At 41.8% G+C, this 23,228-nt stretch overlaps 1 protein-coding gene and 1 long non-coding RNA gene across 3 annotated transcripts; one reads left to right on the top strand and one right to left on the bottom strand.

Annotated features, from left to right (window-relative positions):
- Positions 1-263: 263 nt before the first annotated feature.
- Positions 264-23,228, top strand: LOC119023534 (prestin-like). Of its 2 annotated transcripts, none has more exons than XM_037105554.1 (22): positions 264-669; positions 2,450-2,516; positions 3,077-3,421; positions 4,243-4,470; positions 5,544-5,689; positions 5,838-5,977; positions 6,385-6,495; positions 6,800-6,948; positions 7,769-7,933; positions 8,666-8,818; positions 9,663-9,745; positions 10,388-10,535; positions 11,719-11,832; positions 12,028-12,105; positions 13,549-13,644; positions 13,802-13,908; positions 15,047-15,116; positions 18,039-18,128; positions 18,538-18,705; positions 20,752-20,806; positions 21,132-21,256; positions 21,517-23,228. In XM_037105554.1, exons 5-22 carry the CDS (start codon positions 5,544-5,546, stop codon positions 21,544-21,546), a joined length of 2,028 nt encoding a protein of 675 aa, XP_036961449.1. In that variant the 5' UTR covers positions 264-669; positions 2,450-2,516; positions 3,077-3,421; positions 4,243-4,470; the 3' UTR covers positions 21,547-23,228. The 2 variants fall into 2 exon arrangements, with proteins under 2 accessions (XP_036961449.1, XP_036961448.1); XM_037105553.1 differs by lacking the exon at positions 264-669 and adding an exon at positions 682-1,050.
- Positions 11,427-13,872, bottom strand: LOC119023537. The gene is made up of 5 exons (XR_005076288.1): positions 13,755-13,872; positions 13,532-13,578; positions 11,961-12,096; positions 11,669-11,874; positions 11,427-11,468 (listed from the first exon to the last, which is right to left on the bottom strand). It is a non-coding gene; the product is annotated as an uncharacterized LOC119023537 (long non-coding RNA).

Genomic DNA, 23,228 nt, shown 5'->3' with positions numbered 1-23,228 from the left:
AATGTCACACACACGGCAGATCAGAGGGTGTGTTAGTGTGTGCTTTATTCACAGTGAGCTGGCTGCAATTTAAATGTAAATGTCAGGTGAAGTGTGCACCTGTAGCTGATGTTACTGAAGCCATCAAGGAGATGTGTGTGTGTGTGTGTGTGTGTGTGTGTGTGTGTGTGTGTGTGTGTGTGTGTGTGTGTGTGTGTGTGTGTGTGTAGACCTGTCGACCTGCGTGCACTTTTAGCGGTATGTGTGTGTGCGTCTGTGTGGGCTGGATGGGGGTCAGAGCCCATGAAGGGGCCGACTGCAGGCATCCATGAATATTTTAATATTTTAGCCTCGTCTCACATTGCCTTTTGTCAAGCACCCATCCCATCACCCGTCACTCACGATGAGAGAGAGGAGAAGAGAGGAAGAAGGAAAGCTAATGTCACCCGAAATGAACAGTGAACGGGGAGACGAAGAGGAGGGAAGAGGGGGACCTGAAGAAAGTGCACATCTTCATAACCCCTGCCACTCACAAAAAAAAAGCGACAGTGGGGTGCACCACTGAGAGAAAAGAGGAAGGGGGGAAAGCCAAGAGCCAAAGTGCTCTGTGTAACCACCACTATCACTTACAGGGGGAAGAGAGAGTGAGAGACATGAGAAGGAGAGAGCAAAAGCACAAGTGCTGACAAGGTAAAGTTGAGGCAGGTGAGGAGGGAGTGAAGGGGGGAGACAGACAATTGAGAGAGCACCTGCTGCACTGAACGTCACTGCTGGTGTTCAAAGGGAAAGGCAGACAAGCAGAGAGGAAATTACAGGAAGAGAAAGGACTGACTGATCGAATAAGTGAGGCTTTGTAAGATGAGACAAAGAGAGAACGGGGCTTTCAAAAACCAGGATGTGTCTCTGGGGTAAATTTTACATCTTTAAAAAAAAAAAAGAAAAAAGATTTGCTCCAAATTATAGTCATCGTCAGTCTTTGAACAACATGTGGAGAGACAGGAAGTGACTCCCGCTCTGCTGTGTAGAGTATATAGAGTACAGAAGGAGTGACAACCTACACGCGTCACAGAGGTACAAACACACTCTCATTCACTACTTCTGACGATGTGTTCATTTCCTGCCTTTCACCTTGACCCTTATCTGCAACTCTTTTCAAACTTCAAGAAACTGTGTTTCATTTTCAAGGATTTCTCCTTCTTTCTTTATCGGCACGTTTGATGCAAGGATACGGCGCTCACCTTTCCTCATTTCCGTCTGCAAAATGGAGCTTAACATCAGACCCTGACCTGAACAACAATATTGTACAATGCAATATAAGTGCATCACAAGCTTACACATCCGAGAATATTTGCTCTCTTCTTGCTTTAGGCAGAGTACAACATGCACTGTAGACTCTGACATCCTGGATCTGACCTCTCTATGAATATGTATATCTCCCCTTTTTGTTGGGATGTGTTCTTATAACCTTTCATTCTCAAATAAAAAGCTGTTTACTTCCAGTTCCACACACATCCATCCGTCTGTCATTTCTTTCAGTATCAAGGTAACTCAAGACCATGTCACTGCTCCACTTTAGTGAATAGGGTGGGGATTTCTTTCAAGTAGATGAAAAACAGGAACAAGAGTTTACAGCCATGCTACTGGCTCTGTGTGACTTGGCATCGGTACGCTAACGAGCTCACACCCCTTCCAGTTTCACTCATGGGACCTTATTTCAGAAAAAAACATGTATGGTAGTGAACGCAGAGAGACAATTATTCAGTCCTGTTTAAATTGTGCCATGAACTACACATGATGTTTGTCAATGTATAAGAAAATGTTCCGAGTCAAGAAAGTCTCAGTTTAGTGTTACTGACGTTGTCTTGTTGATCGCTCACAAAAACCCTCTACTGAACCTTGATCCTGTATATAGCTTGATCTAACCTTAACACTGAAAACTGATGAACTCTCCTTTCACATAACTGCAGTTGTCAGGATGTTTTATTGTGATTTTCATCTTTTGCCTTTTCTGTGTCGAGTTGGTGGCCATGGTTGTGTTGGTGACGTTCACTGATGTACTTCACTGAGCAGTTCAACACACAGCTACATAGTAATTTACTTTATTTATGACAAACTACAACTTCCTTGACCTGGATAATTATGTCTTTAAGTTCATGTCACAATTCAAACAGGATCAAAAATGGATTTGTCTCTCCCCATCGACCACTGTACAAGTTTTTCTCTGAAATTTGCTAAAGTCGGGAGGGTTGTTCCTGTGGGGACCATGAATGTCTGAAACAAAGTGGATCGTCTGACCTGCAGCGACCTACATCACTATCCCTAAAGCCGTGTCGAAAATAATGCATATTTGTAACGAAGTGTGTATGAACTGTTTTCTACAGTTATTTGTGTGTATGATGCAACAGGAACATATTTGCTATAAGTTTGAGCATGTCAGTTGTGAAAGAGCCATACTTATTTCTATTGTCAGGCTCCTGGATTGGTGATGTCACGTGAGCGGCTGCCTCTCATTGGCTCATCTGGGAGAAAAACGACAGGTGATCCTCTCATGCTCCACCCCCCTCTCCACTGAGGTGGGTGGAGGCAGGGACTGTTCTGCTGCAGGGGGACGGAGGATGCACAGACATGATTGGAGACACTTGATCATCAATTGATGGTTATCATTTTGTAATGATAAAATCTTGAAAATGAAATATTTAATTGGATCATATTGAAGAAAGGGTGTCGTCTTTGATACTGGGAGTTATTATTAGTATCATATCTTCAATTGTACAAACAGGGACGTCAGTGTAACATAAATCAGATTTCCTACACGAATCAAATTAAGAAGTATTTATTCTATGCGTTGTATAGCAGTTTTCAGATTTTCCATGTCATCACTTTTCATGGGGTTTTGTGTTTACGACTGTGGTGCTGCACTCAGAGACGGTGGGGGGCATCAAAACACACAAAATGCCAGTTTCTACAAAATGTTGCTTGGATTTCTACACATACACATAGCAATAACTTCAGTAGTAGGCCTTAAGTGGAATTTCATAAATAGTTCCAAGTATATTGAAGATCTGTTTATTTTACTCTCTTGCCTTTCTCACCACAGCCAAGCCACACCCCTCCCCGGCTCTCCATCAAGCTCATCACCGAAAACGCAGCCAGCATCAAACATCCTCTTCCTCGTCCTCTCACCCTCATCCGGGCCCCTCCACCATCCTCCTCTCAGATAGCACCATGACACCTTGGGGAGGCCTGGCTCTCTCCGAATCCTCCTTTACCTCAATCGCCCCACCTCTCCCTCAACAGCACCCTCTGCCTCCACCTCCTGCTCCTCTGCCCACGCCGTCCACTCCTTATCGTGGGAGCCAGAGCGAAGACGAAGATACTTCCAGTTCCAGTTTTAACTCTGAGGTTCCATCTTCACCTGTAGCGGTCCCTCAGGACAGTGCAGGTATCTGGAACTTATAGAGCGTCATAACAAAGCTGAAAGATTTAATGTCTACTAATAGTGTCAACTTTTAAGTTAGATTTTGATCTGAGTCTTTATACAGATCATTACCAAGATTACCTAATTCAAAGTTCCAACAATTCCTGGACATTCCAAAAAAAATCAAAACACACCACTGTACATGTGAGGTGAGGTTCACACCTGCTACAGAGGGAACACAACAAACATTTCTCGGTGCAGCACAATGTTTCGCTTGCGATCCCTCGGTTTGGTTTCGTGCTCCAGCTTAAAACACACAGTAGCGACCTGCCTCACATCGTGGTGGTTTCCTGATATTTTCAGTCTGTCAATGTGGACAAACAATCACTAGTAGGACCTGCATGCTAGTAGCATAATGAAGAAGCAGCTTCTCCTTGATCACACGGACCATGGAGAGACGCTCCCACTCCACCCTTGATCTTAATACAGTCTTGGGGTTCTTCCAGGGGCCCCACAGTGAGGTTAACTCTGGGAAGACCTTTGGGCTCAGGGCCAAGGTGCCAAACGGCGAACAAGGCGGTATATTCCCTGATTTTACCCTTAATACATCGCAAATTTCCACCACTGTAGAGAAAGTTAAAAAAAAAACATGCTTACGCAGACTTTAATGTTATAGTATGTCTGTATGTGGCATTTGTAACAACATCTGTCACTCCTCTTTGTTTCACGGTGCAAGGTCCACTAATTTGCTTATGGGAGCAGCTTACAGTTGTATATTTAATGACAACCATATTCCCAACATATCCATTCACTTCCTCCCCGCCCATCCCTCTCTGTCTCCGCAGGTTCAGGGGTCAGAGGGTTGCGGGCGAGGCGGAGGGCGATGCCCCAGCGCCGGTTGCCTCGTCCTCCCCGTCTGCCACCGCTGCATCCCGTCACCAACCTCAGCTTCTCTCGCAGCTTCACCTTCTCTTTCTTCGAGCTGCCTCTGCACCAGTCGCCTCGCTGCCGCGCCGAACGCGTCCGAAACCTCATGCTGCTTCTGAGACAGATTCACTTCTGAAGAGTCAGCGGTGCGTGGACAGTTCATTCCTCCTCCAAGAATCTGCTTCTCTTAAATGTATTATTTTGGTTTGTTAGTGCTGGATCTCAGGTGTGTACTTTTGAACTAACTTTATTTAGCGTGTAAAGGTAAATACCTCTCTATATGACCTGAAGTTGCTGACTTGTACGTCAAAGCTGTTGTTGAAGTTTCTCGGCGCTCTTCATTTTAATGACCTGAGGATTCCAAATGTATTCTTGTGGTGGGATTTAAAAGCACAATAAAAACAACTGTAAAAATAAACTTTCTCCCTTTTCATCGTCTCTGGCGCCCTCCCGTCTACATGTGCCTCTCATTCCCCATGTCAGTCTTTCATTTAACATCACATTTTCTCACTTGGAATGGCCTTTCATAAATTGCCCATTGTGCAAAGCAGAATTCATTAAAATAGATTAAAACAGAGAAAATATGTCTCTTCCTCATCTGCTCTCCCTCTCCCTCTCTCTCTCTCTCTCTCTCTCTGCCATTTTCTCTCTGTCTCTCTCTTTCACGCGCAAACACACACGCAAACACACACATTCAGACCATGAGTCTCTGTAAGCTGGGCCGTGATAATAGAGGCATTCAGACGCACTGAATGGGGGGGTGAAGGGGAGGAGAAAGGGGGCTGTAAACTCGCTCTAATGTGCAGAGTTCAAGGCTGTTCTCCACCTTCCCCGACTCACGTGTGAGAGTTTGTGGAGCTGTGTGTGTGTGTGTGTGTGTGTGTGTGTGTGTGTGTGTGTGTGTGTGTGTGTGTGTGTGTGTGTTACCCTCACACATGCCCACTGTTGCACATGTGAACCCTTTTGTGCTTGTGCGGCTTCGTGCTGATAAAGGTCCGGTCAGTCACTGCTTTGGTTTGTTTAGTTATCTCTACAGTTACTACGACTACTCGCCTCTTCTTTGTCCTGTAACTTAATACACACATTTTGCACACATAAAGAAACAGTGCATGGACACATTAATCACACACAGACACTGACAGACACACACACACACACACGCTATTGAAACAGGAGCACATTCAAACTAGCCTGTATCGTGAGTTACCTTTGATTTCAGATGGACAGCGTTGAGCGAAGTGGCCTTCCTCACCACAGGCAGCCATATCTCGCTGTTGCCCTGGACAATGCACAGCTGGATGTCCTTGGAAAGCGAGTAGAAAAGAAGTCCCTGTCAGTTTTGGAGAGGGTGAAAACACAATGTTGGTGAGTCAACAGATAGGTTTAGGTTTGATGTATGGCCTTATTTGAAGCGCTTTGTCCTTAAATCCTGTGTGTGTGTGTGTGTGTGTGTGTGTGTGTGTGTGTGTGTGTGTGTGTGTGTGTGTGTGCGCACGCGTGTGTGTTCCTCCAGCTGTTCTGGTCCCAGGTTGAAGAGCTTCCTGCTCGGCTTTTTTCCCATCCTGTCATGGCTGCCACGCTACTCCATCAGAGAAAACGCATTAGGAGACCTTCTGTCTGGAGTCAGTGTCGGGATCATACAGCTGCCACAGGGTGAGGATGCAGCATCTTATGAGGATCACATACAGAGTGTTAAAGGGATAGTTCACCAAAAATGTATTTTTTTCCTCTCACCTGTAGCGAGATTTATCCATCTGAATATTTTTTGGTGTGAGCTGCTGAGTTTTGGAGATGTCTGCATTCTCCTAAATATAATATAATGAGAAGGAACATGGAATCTTTTCTTCCCAACTCGTGTTTTCCAGGATTATAACAGCAAGTTGAGCAAAGATGGGGGACACTGAGGAGATTTTTTCCTGAATCCAGAGACCTCCAAAACCCCTTAAAAAGCTCTTTCCCCACGAGTGGCTTTAGGAGTTTTAATGATACAGGGCTTTCCTTTGCTTTCAGTAGTACACCCCGGCCGTTCATTCACCTTCACCTTCCCCCTTCTTTCGCAGGTATGGCCAATGCCATGTTGGTGGGAATCCCCCCAGTGTTTGGTCTCTACACCTCGTTCTATCCTCTGATCATCTACTTCCTCTTCGGCACTTCCAGACACCTCTCCATCGGTGACCGCCCCCTTCTTTTTTCCTGATGTACAGAAGCTGCCTGGTTGCAGTCTTACACAACTTCACTGCCTTAACTCAGAGCAGCTCTGAAAATGAGTAACTGAAGAATATAAAATGTCGGCTCAAACTTTCACTAACAAATTTATGATAACCTCAATCTGGTGAAACTCCTCCACCACACTTTGAGCTTTCTACTTCTTTCGCTGAAGCATTTAAATCACAATATCATGTCGTACTCACAGTACTCACCTGTGTGTGTGTGTGTGTGTGTGTGTGTGTGTGTGTGTGTGATCATGTGTGACAGGTACGTTTGCTGTCCTGGCCATCATGATTGGGTCTGTGACAGCCAACGTGGAGTTGCTTAGCAACGGTGATGAGGAGAGTCAGATTGATGTGGAGGCAGCCAAAGTGAACGTGGCTGTACAAATCAGCATCCTCTGTGGCCTCATACAGGTACACACACACACACACACGTTATACAATGGAAAACATTATGCACACACACACTCACCACTGTGCAGCTGATACTCACCTCTGACCTCTGGCCCCATTATGGGGAAAAGCAGGTGAAAAGAGAATTTCCCTGCAGACATCCACTAAAGCGTCCCATTTGTTTGAATCTTTTCATCTGTTGCACTCACACATCATGGCTTGTTACCGTACAAGTTGACTTGAGGTATTACTGTAAGAGAGATATCCTACCCTCAGCTATGAAAAAAGAAAAGAACCAAGACTTGGTGTTTAAATGTGAATTTCTGAATCAGATTTATTTTCGTACATTTATTTAATTCCCTAACCGGCTCCGCGCAGGTTCCCCTGACCAACCAGCAGACCTCATTAATGCCTCGGCTTTGACAAGACCCCTCAGTGAATTCCCATCAGTGTTAATGGAGTTTTGTATTTTTCATAAGTTTTTTAAAAATTTTTTATTTCTTAGTTTTTAGTTCAGTTTGAGTTAACTATTATATTCTTGGTTCCGATGCTGCCAAGAACTTGAATGGTCTCTGGTGAGCTGGTCGAGAATTTAGCCCTCTGGAAGCCATCTACGTTAAATCACTCCAGATGTTTTCAGCAGGTAGAGTGGAGTTGGATGTAAAATATCAGTCGTCACATTGTTAAAGTCCCTCATCCACAGAGCTGCAATAACATGGATACACAGAAGAGATATAACTACAACTACAGCAACTATAACTGTGTGTGTGTGTGTGTGTGTGTGTGTGTGTGTGTGTGTGTGTGTGTGTGTGTGTGTGTGTGTGTGTGTGTGTTCACTCAGCTCCTGCTGTACTTGCTGCGTGGAGACGGTGTGTGTCGCTGGCTGTCCGATCCTGTGATCAGAGGCTACACCACAGCAGCAGGTCTGCATGTGGCCATCCTGCAGCTGCCGCTGATGACTGGAATACCTGCGCAGAGATACACGGGGCTGCTGCCTTCAGCCCGGGTCAGTTCAGACTCACACACACACATTCACGTTGGTGAGCTTTAACACTGAAGTGCCCCTGGGCAAGACTTTGAATCTACACACCCTCCTTGTAGCACTGTTATATGGTGGATAAACATCTGTGAAGATGGAACATGGTACTGGGGTTTTCTGTCATCACATAAGCTACAAGTAATAATGAATCAGATTGAACTTAGTCAGTGGGAAAGAACCTGAACTGGAGTGTTAGCCTGTGAAGTTTTGACTTCAGTGCACTCAGGTGGAGGTCATATCACCTCTCCTGTGCCATCACCGGACCCCAACTGTCTCCACACCTCTCCTAAACCTGTTGGAACGTAATTGTCTGGTGGCTGCTGCTGTGAGTGAGCGATAACTTTCTGTTTTTAGCCTTGGCACTTTAGACCTCCTCCAGAGATGCACTTTGTCAGTCATCTCTGCATGGACAGGATTTCAAGGGGAAGTCTGGGTTTGGGAAAGTGTCAGAGTGGCTTATCAGCTGTTTGCAGGTGGAGGTTTTCTTTCAGCTTCGCTAACTTGCAATGCGCACTGGAGCGGTTCACGCCTGAAAATCACACCCCAGGGTCGAAGGGTTTAGGGTTTCTCCTGGGAAAAAAAAGTACTTTTTCCCTGAAGATTTGTTTTTTTGAAGATGGTGGTTGGAAATGTTAGTTTCCAAGGTTACCTGTTGCCATATTTTAGCCTTTTAAAGGACATACGAAATGTTTCCTCCAGGTTTTAAGGGATGTTCTGCTTGGAGTGACGAGTGCTGTACCAGGATCTCTGTCTGTCTCTGCGGCTGCCATGGTGATCCTCATCACAGGCAAGATGCTGAATGAGCGCTTTAAGAACAAGCTGCCTGTCGCTATACCGTGGGAACTTATACTGGTGAGGGATAAACCCACACACACACACACACACACACACACACACACACACACACACACACACACAGTAGACTCATGCCCATAAGATGCACCCAGATGGACAGATGCCACAGTGATGAACTGCTGAATGACTCATAATTATATAAAAATCTGGTTTTATCTCCAAAACCTCAGATCACCACACACAATAAATATCTGCACCTGGCCACTGATTAACCATCATTCTGTCTTTGTAAAATTTAATAATGATTTTTTTTTTTTTTTAATAGCCCCTATGTTAAAACGTTTAAAAACAAAATGCAGCGAAAGTGCCCTCTTGGATGCCCCTGTGGTAGATTAGACATTACAAAGTGACCTTCCAGTGGACAAAACGTGGTCAAGTGCCCTTTCTTCACTGCAAAATGTATCACGACTTTCTGTGCGCTGGTGTCCCACCGCATACAGCCGGTACCTTTTTTTTTTTTTTTTTTTTTCCACCCCTGCCCGTCAAACATCCTGAGTCCACCCCTGGGAACAGCATTTGCAAGATAAAACAGAAACACTGAACTTGGTATACAACATGACATATGGAGCACAAAAACAAAGTCACACACCAACAGACCGGAGACATCTGAAAGGTCATCTCTGAACCGTTTCCATATTCCCCATGTCTTCACGTCATGATCCCTATCAGTAAGCAGGCGGTATCTGACTGATGATAACGTTTGTGTTTCTGTACTTCCGTGCGCATGTGTATGAACAGACCGCTTGATCTGACATTTTAGATGCAGAATACTGTATTTTGTTGTTTCGCGAACTGGACATTCTGTGCAGAAAAAGTCACGTCCATTGTTTGTCTCCCACAGATTGTCCTGGGCACCATCCTGTCAGTGCAGATGGATCTGGCTGGACAGCACAGAGTCCAGGTGGTGGGACACATACCCAGTGGGTCAGTAGAACTGTGTCATTGTCTGTTTGTCCCTGGCATTCATTTTGCTGTGTTTTTAATATATTGTTGAAGCCTTCAAGTTATGAACTTTAGAGCAGTGAAGCTGGTGAATCTACTGCAGGCAAATGTTTCACTGTAACTGTCTGACATAGTGCTGCTTTTAAAGGAATTATTCAGCTCAAAGCCTGAAAAAACATCACATATATATTGTGATAAATATACTTAATATAACTTATTATTACTGTATATACTTCCTTTTCCACTATTTTGTGTATATATTGGAAAACATATATGCGTCTGCATCACTCAAATCTCAATGACTCTTCATCTTTCTGATCCTCTAACCTCTGTCTGACCTCCCATTCTGTACACTTCTGCTCTCATCATAGAAAATAAGCCACTTATCTTATTGTGTTATCCTGGATAGCTTTGAGACAATGCAGTGTGTGTGATGATGAGTCATTCACGGGGTGACTCAGTCAAAACTGGTGGACATATAGCCTTACATATCTGTTTGTTTCATCTCTTTTATCTGAATGATCAATTAGTCATCCAGTTGATCAAGCTGTCATTTCTTTCCTTCCTCCTGCTCCTCCTCCTCCTCCTCCTCCTCCTCCTCCTCCTCCTCCTCCTCTTCTCTAGCATGTCTTCCCCAGTCCTCCCCTCGCTCTCTCAGGCCAGTGAGCTGTTTATTCCGGCTCTGTCTGTGGCTCTGGTTGGCTTCAGTTTCCACTCAGCCTTGGGCTCAGTGTTTGCTGACAAACACGGCTATTGCGTGGACCTCAGACAGGTACAATCACGGCAGATTTCTTTACTGAATTTCAGCTGAAACTGAACCTTTGATCTGTTTTTTTCAATAGCATAAAGCTTAGAAAAGGGTATGTTACATACAGGTGCATAATAATTAAATATTTGAGCCTCCACATGCGTAAATTCCAATCTACATGTGGAAAAAGCCAGTCGCATATGAACAAGCAGACAGATATGAAAAAGTCAAATTCCTATGTGGAGAATTTTGATCGTAAAAACAAAAAGAAACTTTTTAGCATGTGTGATCTATATGTTAAAAAAGCCAGTCATAACTGAAATTTAGGTGATTCACAGTTGCAGAATTCACATTTTTATTCAGATGTTACAGCTTATATGTGACATTACTTTCACATGTACAAATTTATATTTTCATATGTATAAATACCCAGTCATTAATGTATGTGAAAATTCAGTTCGCATGTGGAAAGTCGTTATTGTTGCCGTTGGGTGCAGACAGAGATTAACAGAAATGACAGAACTGAGAATTAATGCTTTTGCAAGATGAGACCAGTGTCCTGAGAATTCTGAAACAACACTCACCATGAAACGACGATGACGCAGAACCACAACTCCGCTTTCGGCGCTGACTTTGAGTCGTGCAAGCCACAGATGTGACTTTTTCCTCTCTGTGAAAGCTGCTGCACTGATAGTTCTGTCAGCTCGTCCGAGTGAAGGACAAACAAGAAGATCTGCAATCAAACAGGCACTGTGCACTGAAGAGAGATACAGTATAATATAGATACAGTATAATATAGATACAGTAGGCTTTTTTTTAGAATGCAAGTCCTTGGTTGCTAAAAGAAGAAGAAAAAGAAAATCCTGAAAAATTGTCCATATTAGAAGTACGGAATAATGAAGATGAAACACTGACCTTCGCAGTTTTCTGAAGAATAACTGATCAAATTCTGGAGATCTGTAACAAATTCCCAATTCATTCCCTCTGCAATGGGTTAATGATGACTATAACAGTGCCATCATCTTGAATCTGTACACTTCACTTCATAATTAGCACCTTTGTGACCATACCTGTTAACCTTTAACCCCTGGAATAATGTATGCATGTATGTATACCCCAAGATATGACGATAACCAACAGGCCAACCAGTTGCTCACCAGCAGAATCCCTGAGATCTTTTCTAAATGCTGCCATCTGTCTGCCTCAGGAGCTGCTCGCTCTGGGTTTGTGTAACACCATAGGAGGAATGTTCCAGTGTTTCTCCGTCAGCTGCTCCTTCTCTCGCAGCATGGTCCAGGATAGCATTGGTGTCAAATCACAGGTACTGTGCCACCCAAACCCAACATTGCCATTGTCTTAACGTCTGTATAGTGAAGCAACATCATTGGATGAGTGATCTTTTTATGGACAATTCAGTTATATAACTCTTTTGAATTGTCTTCTTCTTACCAGTATCATTATCGTCTGTTGTTCTTGCCTTATCGTCCTCCTGTTGTGTTTGAATCTCTTGTCTTAGATGGCAGGTTTGGTATCAGCTCTGATGATTCTCACCATCTTGTTGAAGATTGGTCATCTCTTCGAGCAGCTGCCAAAGGTAAAGTGCAAATGAGATAACTGATGTTACATCTGCTCATCATATCAGGTGTTAAGTCATCGATCAGCTGAGATACATGAAAATATATTACGCTAAAGATGTAATCATACCTTCTTGCCATCTGGCAACAGACAACTTTTTGGCTTGAATTTATTCCTATGAAGGGGTGATGGAATTTAACTAAGTATATTTACACAAGTATTGTTCTTCAGTACATTTCTGAGGTGTTTGTACTTTACTGTAGTGTTTGCATGTTCTGCTACTTCATATTTCATCCACCCCTACATTTCGGAGGCAAACATTAATTTGTTACTTTGCAGATGGCGTGCTGCATCAGAGCCAAAGTAACAATTTTTCAAATTGATTAAGTTAATTGGCAATCGGATAAGATAAACACTGATTATATTAATCAGAAAAAAGCTGAATATCATATCAGGTTGTACATTTTATACATTTATTGCCAGAAAATTACTTTTCATACTGAAGTACATCTAACACCAGATACTTTAAGATTATAAGACTATAAATAGATAGACAATTCGAGTGATATTCCTATGGGCAAATTATTACAATTTTACCAATGTAATATTTTTGCACAATACCTTTACTTTTACACAAACATGATCCAACATCGAAGTAAGGGTTGATTGGCCAGAGAATAAAGGCACCATCAGTGTTTAGACTGCTTCTATATAAGCCTCGATTTCTGTCTGCCACTCCCGGGAAATAAAGGCTTGACTGATGGTACAACCCTATCTGCTGTCATGTCTCCATTATAAACTAAATGAATGATTAAATTCGAGTTTTCCTGATGTTTTTCAGCCCCCGTGCCAGTGCCAATCCCTGTAGTGACCTGTGTGCAAGAAGCAGTACTCAAACTATTAGTCCATGTAAAATTATGCCAATTTCACTTTGCCTCTTCAGTGAACAGGCTTCGTTCTTCTCCCTTAGTTTCAAAGTGGTGTTGATCGTTTCTTTGCGAAAATCTGGAAAGCGATGTGGTGTCTGCCGTGTTGTTGGTGTTGGTGTTGTTGCTACGCTATGAGGAAAACAGAGACCCGGTTACGGCGTCACTTGGAAACACCAGGGAGGGAATGTTGAAAAGTTGTCTGTTTCCACTTTTTCATGTTGTTGATTTGTAAAGGGCTTGGTGAGCAATGATTCAGCGAAAGTCATAACATGTACATGTCCCGCAATGTACAACAGGGGGAATGAAACAATCTCCAGAAGAGTTGTGATTGTGCTGATGCTTTTGTGTCAGGAACAAATGCCCCAAAAGTTTTTTTGAGTTGGCGGTCGTCCAGTTAGTTTGACTTTCCATAACCAATTGCAGAGCATGCCAGTGAAGATGTTTTAAGAAAAGTCGAGTCACGCTCCATCTGGAAGAGTCTCACGGTCAGGATGACTCACGTGTCTTCAGTAATACCTCGCTGTGTGTTCCAGGCAGTGTTGGCAGTGATCATCGTGGTGAACCTGCAGGGGATATTTGCTCAGTTCAAAGATGTGTGTGTGCTCTGGAAGTCTGACAGATTAGACCTGGTGAGCGTGCATGCATGAGCGCGCACACACACACACACACACACACACACACACACACACACACACACAGCATCATTCCATCTCATAGCACAGAATGGTGGTTCCAGCACCGTCTTCCTTCTGATCCTGCTCCTGTCTCCTCCCTCCTCTCCTCCAGCTGGTGTGGGTAGCCTCGCTGATTTCCACGCTGATCTTTAACCTGGACCTGGGTCTGGCTGTCGCTGTCGTCTTCTCTCTGTGCACACTCCTCTACAGGACGAAACAGTCAGTGAATATCATTTGTGAACGTGGTTGGATTTCTGTACAGTGCAGACATATTAAGCTTTGGCTCTGACAGTACACAAATCCTCACGTACTCGTTATATTCATCCACCTGTCAGCAACACTAATCTGAAAAAAGCTTTTCAATTTGAAAATCTTGACCTGTCTTGCATTGGAATGATATCATTATTTCTCAGTTAGTGCCAAACCAACTGGTCTCTACAGATACTGTAATTGTTGGTGCAAAAAGGTAATGACAAATCAGAGTGTGGCTCAGGATGCAATTTTCTGTCTGAACTCTAGGAGTAGCCAGGACACATAGCCCCAACCAGGACAGGAGGTCCATCACTTATTATCACTTATCACTTATTTTTACTCTATATTTGTTTATTTATTACTTCATACAGGATAATTTTTACACTTTATTTTATTTTCATACTAAATTTGTTTATTTTCTACACTTTATTTTCACAGAAAGTACATGGGTTAAACATGGACGGCTTTATGGCTGCTTTATTGCACGTAACCCTAACTTAAAGGCAAATATTTATACACTTAAACTCTTAAAACTAAAAGAACAAAAGAATACACACACCTTCGCCAAAATGTATGCAAGATGCATTAATGTTAAACATTTGCACGAGTGTTAAAGTGTTTTGAGACACAGTAGTTCAACGTGCCATGACGACAGTCCTGTTTTCAAAAGAAAAACTTATCATCACAATTATCACAATACATTTAACAATGGTTTAACAGTGTATAAGAAAGTGCATATGGGAACTTAGCATGGGAAATTATTATTAATTATTCACAGAATTGTAATTATTATTAACAATAATAACTAATCAGCATCATACTGTATTTACTTGCTTAAAGAAATAATCAGAGTTACATAGTAACCAGAGTGTTTTTCTTGTTTCATCATACTGAGAATAGGGTTGTATTTACCGTATGTGTGAAAGGGAATGTCATGTGGATTTGTCTCATCTTCAATCATTTATTCATTAACCAATTTCATCACATTTCTGATACAGTTTTGCATTTCTTTCCTCCCTCTCGCTTGTCTCCCTGGCATACGAGCACCCTCATTAATATTCCCTTCTGTCTCTCGCCTGTCTTTCATCTCGTCCTCGTCTTTCAGCTCCTCCACTGTTGTTTTGGGTCGTATTCCTGGCACAGACTGTTACAAAGATGTGGGACTCTACACTGAGGTAAACTCAATCTGTCACACAGCTCTCACAACAATAAGTTGTTGATTAAAAGTTTGCTGCTTGAGGTAAGTTGAGTAAAGTAGTTCAGTAGTTTGTCATTTTGGGAAACATGTTTATTTGATGTCTCACCAGAGTTACATAAGAAGATCAGTCCCACTCTCATATCTGAGCAAGCAGGCCATTAGCTGAGCAATGAATAAAGACTGGAAGTGGGCAAAACAGCTAACTTGGCTCCCTTCAAAGTTTTAAACCATCCACCATACCAGCATTTCTGAGTTTCACAATTAGCATGCCATATGTCATTTGGTTCACCCGCAATGAAAAGGTATAACTTGGTGGAAAAATAGGATATAACATGTTTATTAGAGGTGCTGGAACAGAAGCTTTGCTTCTAGAATTGTCTCCCGTCAGGAAGGTAAGCTAAGCTAGGCCACTGTTGCTGTAGCTTCATATTTACTCTCAATTTATGATAATGGAATTGATCCTCTCATGTAACTCTTGGCGAGAAAGTAAAAGAAGAGTATTTCTCAAAAAAGTGGGACTTTTTTTTTTTATCAAAGTTGCTCACTTTTTTAAACTTCTGAAGTCTTAATGAGCCAAATAGACTGCAGCTTCATCACAAATCCAAAACAGCCGTCTTTCTGCTGGATTCCATCTGTTGTGTACTGTCTTTAATATACCACAGAGTCAAAAAAAACCCCAAAACAACAAAAACACAAATCCTTGACTGAAACCGGTCTGTTGGTTTTGTTTCTACCCACCACCTCACTGAATTTAAGTCTTGACGGCTGCAGAAATGTATTCCACCTAAAATCAGACCCGCACGCATGCACGCACGCACGCACACACACACACACAGCTGAACTGATTTCTGAAGTTGCTGAGGATATTTTGCATTTATTCCAACAAGCCTCAGTGTTACAACAGAGTACCCATACAACTACACTACTGCTCTAATATATTATACCACACAACTACAATTACTTCCACAATAATAAATCAGTGTGGATCATTATTTGAACACCAACCTGATGTTTCACTGTGTGAACGTGATAATTGGATGATTCTTTATTGGGCAGCAGGCCATTATTCACCGTCTATGTGCCGGGGCCTGTCTCTGTTTATGCTTCCCTGATCGGCAGAGATGAATCACGCTGACCTTACGTGAGTCCTGATGATCTTTGCTAACTCCAGGCTGTGGATGAGCATATCTATAATGTCATCAGTGTGGAACAGAGTCGATAATGAATTCTCCACAGCCTGCCTCGTATCTGCACATGAAACATTTCAACTCACAGCATCTGTGAACAGTATATATAATAAAACGAGTTTGGAAAAGATCTGCTCAGCGCCAGTTTTAAAAACGAACGCATTTAAACTACAGAACTCTGAATTCACCAGCGAAGGTCAGTCTTTTGTACACTTAGAAAACCTACTCTGAACAGCACCACTGTCAGGCAGCCAGAACACAGTAAAAATAAATCCCTGACTGCACACCACCATCTGTCACACATCAAAACACCAAACTGTCACCAAAGGCAATCTGTCTGTGCTCGGAGCATCAGTGAGTTCCTGTCAACTTCTCGCTCTCTGTTCCCTCCTCTTGATTCTCTCCTCAGCTGGTGGCTGCTGCACAGCTCCACTCAGTGTACCCTAACCCTGTCAAGTGTCTATCACGCGTCGATGGTGTGCGCAGCAGCTCTCTCTGTTGAACTTCCCCCTCATGAATTCATTCTGTACATGCAGGTATTCTGTATGTTCTTTGATCGCACACTGTAACGGGTCAGCTGTGTCTACATCTGGTTTTGAGAGCATAAACACCTTTTACTATGGCACATATGGAAATCTTATTTGGGGTTTCCATCAATCAAGAACCATTTACACTGTTAGGTTAAAGTAAAAATGGGTTAAATAGTAACTGAGTAATACATTTTACTACTTACCAATAAAGCTACCCTCATCAGTCATGTCTCTCACCTTTAGTAATGCTATGAGGCAATGTTTTTATGAGTGGCTCCCTGATTCATTAGTGTTATGCACTTTTATGAGGTTGCGCATGACAAAACAATTCTGCGGCAGGTTTCATGTCTTTCCACTAATCAACAGTTGGTGGCGTTAATGAGCGATAAACTGCAGCAATGTGCCAACAAAGGCAGTGAAGAAGAAGACTGAGGCTTAACCAAACATGGATGTGAAAAATTTATGATTTGAACTATTCGCTGGTAGAGGATGGGACAGGGCACACGTTTCTTTTTTTTAGCAAGTTATGTTCATGTTTGACAAATGTATCACCACCGCAACAGCTTTTTTTGTGTCTAAGAAGTCAATGCGGTCTGGGTCCCATATATGTGACTAACTAACTAACTGATTAGCTTTTTAACCTAAATACTAACTAATGATCTCTTACTTAAAATAACATTTTTTTAGAGAAAGTAAATGCATTTAACATGTGTGTTGGGCCTGAACGATACACATATTCATATTAGCTTCAGATAATTAATAGAAAATGACTCAGCACAGAACAAGAATTCTGCATTTGTCAGACATGTAAAATTGGGAACTCACCTTTTAAAGATGGAATGAGCGCATTTGTCAGAAAAGGCTCAGCTGAGGCCAAAGTTAAGTGATTCAGATACAGATGTTTGTCTCTTAATCTCTTCTTTTTATTGGAAATTGTTGTCAAATAGATTTCACACACAAAAAAAAAAATACTACAAAAAAGCATCTCTTGTTTCAGATCTGCTGTGTCAGTTACTGTAAGTGCACCACACTCCTCTCGCAGGTTCTGACCTTCTGTTCAGGGTGTAACTAATATGTCAGGTTTATTTTATTTATTCATTTACTGAAGGTGCAGTAGGAGCTGAATTCATTTACTATGTGTGTCTCTGTTGTATGTGTTTTTTTGTTTTTCTTTCCCAACAGGCAAAGCAAGTCCCTGGCTTGACTGTTATCTCCTGTTCCAGTCCGATTTACTTTGCCAACTCTGAACTGGTCTTCACAGAGATCAGACAGGTGCCACACACGCACATGCACACACACACACACACACACACACACACACACACACACACACACACACACACACACACACACACACACACACACACACACACACACACACAAAGAGGGAACAAAGGAGTGCAGCCAGTGATTAGCAACAGTAAAATGAGATGATTTTGAGTGAAAGACATTTTATAATGCAGTGGATATATACAGTACGTGGATATGAGTTTTAGTGGCAGTACCTACACTAGCCAGCATACACGGTGTGTGTACGTAGGTGGCTCATGTGTAAGTCAGCTGAGGGGACAGAAAAACTGCACAAGGATGTTGGAAGAACTTTGTGTGTGTTTGTGTTACATGGGAACCATAGAGGTTATAAAGCGAGTGGTCATGTGTAACTTTTCCTCGCCACATGCAGACAGTGAGCCGTGGTCAGAGAGAGAATCCAGCTAGAATCCACCCGACTACCTCCTCCTCTTCCTCCTCCTCCTCATCGGCCCAGACATCGCCACACACGCACTGTTTGGTTCTGGATTTCAGCTCAGTCGGTTTCATAGACTCTGTGGCCATGACAGCATTGTGCAAGGTGAGGAAAGAGAACTGACAAGAATTCAATGTGTAAACTTGTCTTGTGTTTCATTTTGGTTAATTTCACCAAAACCATCTAATAATTGATTGGTTTTCATTTCTTGGCGCATTTTGGTGCCATACCAGGATTTTAAAACACATAATCTCTTGTGCAATAAATGATCTTTCTGCTTAAAACTATGATCGCCCTTCTCTATCCTCTTGGATAAAGGTAAAAATTAACGCATGATAAAGATGAAAAATACTCTTGGTCAACATTGGGAGATACCAAGTCACATGTTTTTCTTAATAAGTCAAAGTTATGACTTCTACACTAAATTATGCAGTGGCGTAATAATTTTAATTATACGTAATTATAATGTACTCTAATTATATGTACTCAAGTAATGTACTTAAACCAGCGTTATGTGTTTATTATGTTTGCACCAGCTTTAAAGTCATGTTGATGGTACAGTGTATCTGCCTCAGCCGCTCTGCCCCCTTATCACTTGTTTCTACACTGTGTTACTTGTCATACGTATTGTTCATAGTTAGCACCTGACAAATTGTTACGGACCTGGGCTTTTGTATTTACAACAGTGGTGACGCACTCAAAAACTTTTGGAGGCACCAAATCGCACAAAATGACAATTTCTACATAATGTTAGTTCATGTACAATCTTGAGGAACTTGTACTAGACTTCAGTATTTTCATTTTCTGCTACTTTGTACTTCTGCTCTGTTACATTTATCTGATAACCTTAGTCACTAGAAAATGTTTACATTAATTTATTATATTAGCAATCAGATAAAAGCAAATAAACAAATAGGGATTATGTTGGCCACAGTGTTTTCAGTCCTGGTTCTCCAGGCCCCCTGCCCTGCATGTTTTAGAGGTTCCCCTGCCCCAACACACCTGATTCAAATGAATAGGTCATTATCAGGCTTGAGCAGAGCTTGTTGATGAGGTGATCATTCAAATCAGGTGTGTTGGTGCTGGGAAACATAATCTAAAACATGCAGAGAGGGGCCCCGATGACCAGGACTAAAAAATACAGTCAGCCTAATCAGAAAAATGCTGAATATTTATATTTATATAAATATATACTGCATTTACATAAGTAAACGTACGCGTATGTGTTTGATGTCAGATACTCAAGCATTGCTCGTATGGATGACTTTCAAGGAATATTTTAACAAAATAATTTTCACTTTTACTCAAGTATGACAGTATGTTCTTTTTACAACACTGAAATTCTCCAAAATTGGACCTCATATCTCATCATTTTTATGTATTTCTAGCTCTCAGTTTTGACTCATTTGAAGTATTTCGGTTTATAATGCCTTATTTTTGTGTAGACTGTTGTTTTCTTGCCCTGTAGAGGTAGATATGCACTTCCATCAAATATTACATGTCTCGGGCAACAATTATAAAAGCTTGAAAATCGCAGAGAAGGTGTTTATATATTTGATGTGTTTGTTTATTGCTATGTATGCTTACTGTACTACATGTGAAGATGCTGAAGATTAAAAGTTCTACGGTATCAGAACTAAGTAGGCCACAAATGCCTTGGAAATGTTTGCAAGAAACTGCCTTCATGTATGCAGTCTAATGTCAGAAAAACTAACCGGCAACCAAAGAGTTAGTATGCAGATGTGAAGATAGAGTGGGTTGTACAAACGCTCAAGTTATTTTTACCATCAGCTAAATTTTGCCGTTCAGTTTGATCTGTTAACATGTAACATGTGGATGGATGTCAGCCCTCCTCTGCCAGTTGGCTGACTCCTTTCTGCTGACATTTACAAGAAATTATAATTGAAGACTAGACTAGATGTCAACCGATTACACATTACATAATGACAATATGATATACAGCCCTTCGGGTCTTACACACACACACACGCACACCTTTTACAGCTTTTTAATTTATCACCCATACTTATATGACTTTATTGCTTCCTCCACTTTGACCTCAATGATCAAAGAAGAACATTCATCAGACTCACATAGCCTAACACATGCTTGAATATCGCAGTGTGACTATGTCTGTGTGTGACTCACCAGGTTATAGGAGACTTGGAAGTCCAGGATGTTAGAGTGTTCCTGGCTGCGTGCCCAGGTGAGCTTAATGTTTCATACTGTCCTGCAGAGTGACTCTCCCTCCTTGTCTCTCTCACTCTCGCTCACTCACTCCCTCACTCACTGTTTCTGTTATTGTTTCCAGAGGTTAGCTTCACCCCACCACTCCCATACTGCAGCTCTGCTTGAAACATGTATTCCTTTGTTACTTTGTCTTTCCTGCCTTGGTCTCTGTTTTTTTGTTTTTTTTTACAACCATCTCACACATGATGGGTTGAAAGTACCCAAACTTTGAATTGTTTGAACACGTGCTAAAACCTAAACAAAAAGATTCACTCACTCCGATGTTCTCTGTATGTCAACAGAGAGAGTTTTATCCCAGCTCCACTCTCAGGGTTGTAAAGTAGACAGCATTCTCAGCCCCTGTCTCTTCCCATCGGTCCATCATGCTGTCCAGCGCAGCCTTGGTACTCTGCCCACGCCTCTGGAGGTATGCATTGTCTAACTCATTTGTATACACGCCGATCTGACACACATCAGAATTCTTTTGTGGCTCCAGAGGGAGTTGTGCGAAATCTGACAAAGTGACTTAATTGATGTTTTGCCAAGAAATAAGAAAAATCAGTCGAACAAAAAAGGGTTCTGCCGCATTGATTTTGATCCACTTGCTATTATCTGATCTGACATCTCCTTGAGAATAAAGTGTAAAATGGTAATTTCATAAACTGTATCTTTTTTATCTCCTCTCAGGAAATCAACCCAGATGCGAGCGAATGTTGAAACTACAATGCGACTGCTGCTTTTGAATGTAAATTACCGGACAGTTAAGTCACCTCACAGTAACAAGTGGACAAAAAGACACATCCTTGGGTGATACTGAGGCCTTAAAGATGGCAGACAGAATGACCACAGCTTCATTTTTCATTTTTTTTTTTTTTGAAAGAAAGCCATAAACACTTTGCATAGTATGTACAGGATATGCCTCACACATTTCCAGAAAATAAATATAATTGTTCCCGACCATTATTGATCTCTCTGTCATGAAGCATTTTATATTTGACCGCCCAGCTGCTAGTAAAACATAAAAGAAAACTTTCAGTCCATCGATTGATTCTCGTGATGCACCAGTCTGCTATCTAAACAGACTTTACTGACATTGCTGGGTGAGACAAACCTGAGGATGAAGATGAGGATCATGATCATCAACCCATTCAGACCGACTACAAACCACTGTATAAACCATGGGACTATATCAGCCCGAAAGCAGTGAAGAGACGGTCCAGCTGCATGTAAAACACCAGCAGCCAGAGCATAGATTCACCCTAGCTGGGACTCAGAGTAAGTGAGTAATGAAAGCACAGAAACACATGACTAATGAATGCATCAGCCACGACAGTGCAACAGTTAAATCTGTAAAATAATTCGACCTGCCCTGTAGATCCTAGTCTGTCCAGTTCTGTTCTGCACTATGAGCGCTTTGGATTAAGTGATAATGACACTGTTGATTTAAAGTAGGTGACAGAGGCTGAAAATATGTAGCTGCCGTTCCTTACTCAGAGAACAGTGACATTGTGCCAATTCAGTCCAGAAAAATACTTCCACTCTTTCATGACATGTAGATTAAGTTTTATTTATTTCTCATCTTATTTGTAATCAAAATATAACAATAATATAGTTTTTATTTGCAGATACAGCGTGAGCACAAGATGGCAGTTTGCAGATGAATATACTCATACTATTAATTTGTATACTTCTATATAGTGTATTAACTCAAGTAATACGTTCATGACTTTTCTCTTACAAGGCATTTCAAAACGGGCAGCAGCCACTGGTAGGTCAACACTTACAAGTTCATACTGTACAGAAGAATTTTGTTAAAACTCTAAAACATGATTTTAAATTCTAGAGGAGATCTAAACGTTTCTAAAGAACTGTATGAAGACTGCTGAATTTTTAGGTCAATGTGTCTACATTCTTTTTACAGACATATACTCCCACATGGTGGAATGATGCAGCCATAAAAACATGTGGTTAGTATTTCACTCAGATCAGCAATAAGGACTGAACCATTACTGTTCTCTCTCTCTCTCTCTCTCTCTCTCTCTCTCTCTCTCTCTCTCTCTCTCTCTCTCTCTCTCTCTCTCTCTCTTTCTTTCTCTCTCTCTAGGACATTTTTGTTTGGTAGATTATTTTTCTTTGTTGTAACAATGCTTCTTGGCAATAAATAAGCCTGTTATTTTCCCTTTTACATGGTGCCGTATTTGTAGGGAATGTGCATTTGTGGGATGAGCAGCAGAGCTCATGTGTTGTGCCCATGAAAGATTTGCCAAATCTTCCTTGCCAAACAGCCCTTTCTGATAGTGACTCTTATTTAGTGTTGTTTGATGGATTGGATGATTTAAGTCTGAAGAAATAAGACATATTGGCAATTTATTCATTTAACAAACAGGAGCCTCAGTGGC

Source organism: Acanthopagrus latus, chromosome 7 (genome assembly GCF_904848185.1).
Source record: "Acanthopagrus latus isolate v.2019 chromosome 7, fAcaLat1.1, whole genome shotgun sequence".
In the NCBI taxonomy this organism is placed as follows: domain Eukaryota; kingdom Metazoa; phylum Chordata; class Actinopteri; order Spariformes; family Sparidae; genus Acanthopagrus; species Acanthopagrus latus.
Note: the sequence above shows the minus strand (reverse complement) of the source record. Positions and strands in the feature narration are given on the sequence as shown.

Bases quoted from the DNA above. Each gene is read 5' to 3' on its own strand.
- LOC119023534 (XM_037105554.1), top strand. From the start codon at position 5,544: ATGGACAGCGTTGAGCGAAGTGGCCTTCCTCACCACAGGCAGCCATAT. The intron at 6,949-7,768 runs GTACACACACAC...GTGTTCACTCAG, and splicing joins TCCTCTGTGGCCTCATACAG to CTCCTGCTGTACTTGCTGCG. The intron at 15,117-18,038 runs GTAAACTCAATC...CTTTCCCAACAG, and splicing joins ATGTGGGACTCTACACTGAG to GCAAAGCAAGTCCCTGGCTT.